This window comes from Gigantopelta aegis, chromosome 9 (genome assembly GCF_016097555.1).
Source record: "Gigantopelta aegis isolate Gae_Host chromosome 9, Gae_host_genome, whole genome shotgun sequence".
NCBI lineage: Eukaryota > Metazoa > Mollusca > Gastropoda > Neomphalida > Peltospiridae > Gigantopelta > Gigantopelta aegis.
Genome location: NC_054707.1, coordinates 62,503,444 through 62,508,808, shown reverse-complemented (window position 1 = coordinate 62,508,808; position 5,365 = coordinate 62,503,444). Strand labels below are relative to the sequence as shown.

The 5,365-nt window shown below is 41.6% G+C and overlaps 1 protein-coding gene across 1 annotated transcript; it reads right to left on the bottom strand.

Annotated features, from left to right (window-relative positions):
- Positions 1-790: 790 nt before the first annotated feature.
- LOC121381688 (pancreas transcription factor 1 subunit alpha-like) lies at positions 791-1,952 on the bottom strand. Its single transcript, XM_041511032.1, has 2 exons — positions 1,529-1,952; positions 791-972 (listed from the first exon to the last, which is right to left on the bottom strand). The coding sequence occupies exons 1-2, from the start codon at positions 1,950-1,952 to the stop codon at positions 791-793; spliced, it is 606 nt and encodes a 201-aa protein (XP_041366966.1).
- Between the last annotated feature and the right edge of the window lie 3,413 nt (positions 1,953-5,365).

Sequence of the window (5,365 nt, the reverse complement as noted above, 5' to 3'; positions counted from 1 at the left end):
TTTTTCCTTCTTTCAGTTTTATCGGGGGGAAATCAATCATAATGCGCATAACTATTTTATGCAATGGATTTACAAAGTCTCTTTAAACATTATTCAGTCAGTTAAAGCACATATTTGTTTTTATAAAAAACAAAACAACAGCAACAACAATAAATAGCACTGGTTGATTAACACACCTAGCAAACTTGTAAAATATTGCATAATTCAAAACAGATTTACAAACACCAACTTGACCTGCAAGTTGGTAGTCTCTCAAACTTAAAACCAGTCTGAAAAACTGCGATTTTTCGCTACCAGGAGTATATTCTTTATATTACCTAACAGGGCCGTGCCACAAGGGCGGATTCAAGGGAGGGACTAGAGGACCTGTTCACTCATCTAAAACAGCTACCCCTTTCCTGGAATAATTTGTTAATAATTTTCATTCCACGAATGCCAAACTTCTACTGAAATACCCTTTTCAGGAGTTGGGCCATGTGATCTTTTGCTCCTGGCCCCAATTCCTAGAATAGTTGGTGGATCCGCCCTTGTACCAAGCAGGGTGTGGAACACTTTTAGCTAAAACCAAACTTTTGCCTTGCAAAAAAAGTGCTGTATAATAATACTATTATGATTCCCTGAAATATCCCCCCCCCCCCCAAATTATTGTAGGCTAGGTACGGCCCTGTTTATTAACACGATTTTAAGATGAAATCTTTTGGTTGATCGTAGAACTGGAAGAATGGTGTTTGGCACTGGTGTAATATGTTTCACGTGTTCATCAGCACCTTGACACAAAGCCCAGGAGAAATCAAGAAGTGTACTCCCCAGCGTAGTTGGACAGATTAATAAAGTCTGATTCGGTGGGATTTTCCGGCATCCAAACTTTGGCCGAGAGTTTCTTTTCTGGATACTTTTGTAACTTTGTATTACACCACGAGAGAGAATGACCAATCAGAGTCGAATCCTCCTCCATTCCATTATTACAGAAATCTGAAATTATAACAAAAATAATGCTTAGTTATTAACTTTTAAAAGTAATAATTAAGAAAAACGAAAACCTAACTGCATCTGTAATATAAGCATACTTACATACATACCAACTATACATGTCATATAGTACATACATAACATATACTACATACATATCATATAAAAAAAAATCACAGTGCACATACATCATATAATACATGCACGCGCACGCACACACACACACAAACACACGCACACACACACATGAGCACACACATAAACATACAGACGAATGCACGCACGTCCCGACCCATAAATACACACATACACACACACACACACACACACACACACACACATACATGCATACATACATACATACATATACATACACACATCAATACATACATACATACATACAATACAATACATACATACATACATACTACATACATACATAAACCTACATTTTAAATGTATATAAATTATTTTCTGCATTTCCATTTTCTCAGAATCCAAAAACAATATACATTAATAAATGAAGATTATAATGAAACTGATAAATGATTATAATCACCTGCAAAATGACACCTCAGCACCACCTTTTCCTGGGGTTTATTGTTCTTAGAAAAGCGGGAATTGTTTCCGAAACCGTTACAACTCTTCACCATGTCCGAGAGGTGACTAATGTATCGGATGGCCAGTCTGAGCGTGTCCACTTTAGACAGGCGGCGGTCGTTGTTCACAGTGGTCGGAATGCATGTTCTCAGGTGTTCGAATGCGTCGTTGATGGACTTCATCCTTCGCCGTTCTCTCATGTTGGCGGCTTTTCGTTGCTGAATCTTCTTCACAGGCGGGTTCGAGGGATCCAGGGAAACATTCTGAATGTGATTTTCTTGATCCGATTCGTTGGAATATGTGGAGTCTAATTCGTCAGTATAATCAAGCGGATCACAGAAGTCCAAGAACTCGTCCTCCAGTGAATACAGGAAACCTTCCATCATCATAAACACAATAGTGTGTGTTTTTTGCAGGAAGAATATTTTTTTAAAGTTTCACTTTAAAGCGCAATTAAAAATATGTTTTTAAAAACTTCTAAAACTAAAAAAAAATCAGACAATTAATTAATGTCGCAGTGATGTCCACAATGCTGGTTTCTTCTCTCTCTTATTAAAAAAAAATTATGTGACGAAACGTGCACGTTCCGACGCGTGCCAGTCTATACACGCGAGTCCACACGAAGACGCTTTATCAACACCAGCCACGTGGAGAGGCCACGCCCCCCAGCCAATCATATCTTAATATTTTTCATATCGCGCGTGGACGCCACAGGTCGATAACTCGTGTTTACTTCTGTCGGACGTGGAAGTCCATTGACGGATTTTCTCAATAGTAGGCAGGGTGAGTTCTGTCGGTCGACAAGCTCGGTGTTACATCGCCTCGATCGTTGAAAGTGGGTCCGCCGGTAGGGACCTGCTAGCTAAAGCTGTAGAGAAAGGGCGCCAGCGATTGTCGGGAGGTCACGTGCTGATAAAAGGGGCAGCTTTCGTACTAAAACGGGTGCATCGGAACAATGGGCCACTGACAGAATAGGTGTGTGGGATTTTTAAAGAGCGCCGATTCACAAAAAAAGAAAGAAACTGGTGTGTTTGACACTACTGATGATGTAGATTTGTTCAAAATGCGTCGCATTTTCGGCAACATTCCGTTGTCTGGATCATATTCGACCGTCGTATTAATTAACTACCCGAAATTAATTAAATATTTACATAACATTTCCTTTTATGGAGTTAATAGTATTACAAGTATATATGATACATCTGAAAAAATACGCTATCTTGCTTATTTTATGTGGAGAATGTAGGCCTATTGTGTACTGTTTATTTATCTTTAGTCTGTAGCATACTATCTATGTATAAGGCCATTATAAATTAAATGCTAGTTTTGCATCCATGTCTTCTCTCTTTTTTTCTTCTTCTAAATAAGGGCTGAATATTTTTAAATTTTATTTTATATTTTCAAGATATTAAAAATACAGTACACACACCAACAACAAAAATTAAATGAAAAATTGGCCAATTAAACTAAATGGGAGCGGAACTTTCTCTTCTAAGCGAGAAGATGAACATAGTTTTATAATGAGCTACACATAACCTAATTGATTTTACTGTGGACGCACAATTTTATGTTACTGCTGGTTGAAACTAGCAGGTTCTTGCTGAGAATTTCGTGCGTGTACATATTGTGTGGTGTATTCGTGATTGAGCCAATGTCGTCTACAGATGCTCAAGACAGAGATTGTTTTGTTTAACGATACCACTAGAGAACATTTGTATTATCGACAATTAGATGTCAAATATTTGTTAATTATGACACGTAGTCTTAAAAGGAATGGCCGCTACATTCCTCCATTAGTGCCAAGTGATCTTTTATACGCCCTTTCCCACATACATGATAGCACATACCACGGTCTTTTATATACAAGTTGTGAGATGAGAAAACCCCCCCACCTCAGTGGGTCCGTTGAGAATGTTCGATCCTACGACCTAAGCGTTTATCGACTGGGTTAAACCTTGCCCCAGCTCAATCACAGTCTTAGTCTGACTCCCGTTTATCGACTGGGTTAAACCTTGCCCAGCTAAATCACAGTCTTAGTCTGACTCCCGTTTATCGACTGGGTTAAACCTTGCCCAGCTCAATCACAGTCTTAGTCTGACTCCCGTTTATCGACTGGGTTAAACCTTGCCCCAGCTCAATCACAGTCTTAGTCTGACTCCCGTTTATCGACTGGGTTAAACCTTGCCCCAGCTCAATCACAGTCTTAGTCTGACTCCCGTTTATCGACTGGGTTAAACCTTGCCCCAGCTCAATCACAGTCTTAGTCTGACTCCCGTTTATCGACTGGGTTAAAACTTGCCCCAGTTCAATCACAGTCTTAGTCTGACTCCCGTTTATCGACTGGGTTAAAACTTGCCCCAGCTCAATCACAGTCTTAGTCTGACTCCCGTTTATCGACTGGGTTAAAACTTGCCCCAGCTCAATCACAGTCTTAGTCTGACACCCATTTATCGACTGGGTTAAAACTTGCCCCAGCTCAATCACAGTCTTAGTCTGACTCCCGTTTATCGACTGGGTTAAACCTTGCCCAGCTCAATCACAGTCTTAGTCTGACTCCCGTTTATCGACTGGGTCAAACCTTGCCCCAGCTCAATCACAGTCTTAGTCTGACTCCCGTTAACGACTGGGTTAAAACTTGCCCCAGCTCAATCACAGTCTTAGTCTGACTCCCGTTTATCGACTGGGTTAAAACTTGCCCCAGCTCAATCACAGTCTTAGTCTGACTCCCGTTTATCGACTGGGTTAAAACTTGCCCCAGCTCAATCACAGTCGTAGTCTGACTCCCGTTTATCGACTGGGTTAAAAATTGCCCCAGCTCAATCACAGTCTTAGTCTGACTCCCGTTTATCGACTGGGTTAAAACTTGCCCCAGCTCAACCACAGTCTTAGTCTGACTCCCGTTTATCGACTCGGTTAAACCTTGCCCAGCTCAATCACAGTCTTAGTCTGACCCCGTTTATCGACTGGGTTAAAATTTGTCCCAGCTCAATCACAGTCTTAGTCTGACTCCCGTTTATCGACTGGGTTAAAACTTGCCCCAGCTCAATCACAGTCTTAGTCTGACTCCCGTTTATCGACTGGGTTAAACCTTGCCCCAGCTCAATCACAGTCTTAGTCTGACTCCCGTTTATCGACTGGGTTAAACCTTGCCCAGCTCAATCACAGTCTTAGTCTGACTCCCGTTTATCGACTTGGTTAAACCTTGCCCCAGCTCAATCACAGTCTTAGTCTGACTCCCGTTTATCGACTGGGTTAAAACTTGCCCCAGCTCAATCACAGTCTTAGTCTGACTCCCGTTTATCGACTGGGTTAAAACTTGCCCCAGCTCAATCACAGTCGTAGTCTGACTCCCGTTTATCGACTGGGTTAAAAATTGCCCCAGCTCAATCACAGTCTTAGTCTGACTCCCGTTTATCGACTGGGTTAAAACTTGCCCCAGCTCAATCACAGTCTTAGTCTGACTCCCGTTTATCGACTGGGTCAAACCTTGCCCCAGCTCAATCACAGTCTTAGTCTGACTCCCGTTAACGACTGGGTTAAAACTTGCCCCAGCTCAATCACAGTCTTAGTCTGACTCCCGTTTATCGACTGGGTTAAAACTTGCCCCAGCTCAATCACAGTCTTAGTCTGACTCCCGTTTATCGACTGGGTTAAAACTTGCCCCAGCTCAATCACAGTCGTAGTCTGACTCCCGTTTATCGACTGGGTTAAAAATTGCCCCAGCTCAATCACAGTCTTAGTCTGACTCCCGTTTATCGACTGGGTTAAAACTTGCCCCAGCTCAACCACAGTCTTA

Coding starts and splice junctions, on each gene's coding strand:
- LOC121381688 (XM_041511032.1), bottom strand. CDS start 1,952: ATGGAAGGTTTCCTGTATTCACTGGAGGACGAGTTCTTGGACTTCTGT. Junction 973..1,528: donor GCTGAGGTGTCATTTTGCAG/GTGATTATAATC, acceptor TTATAATTTCAG/ATTTCTGTAATAATGGAATG.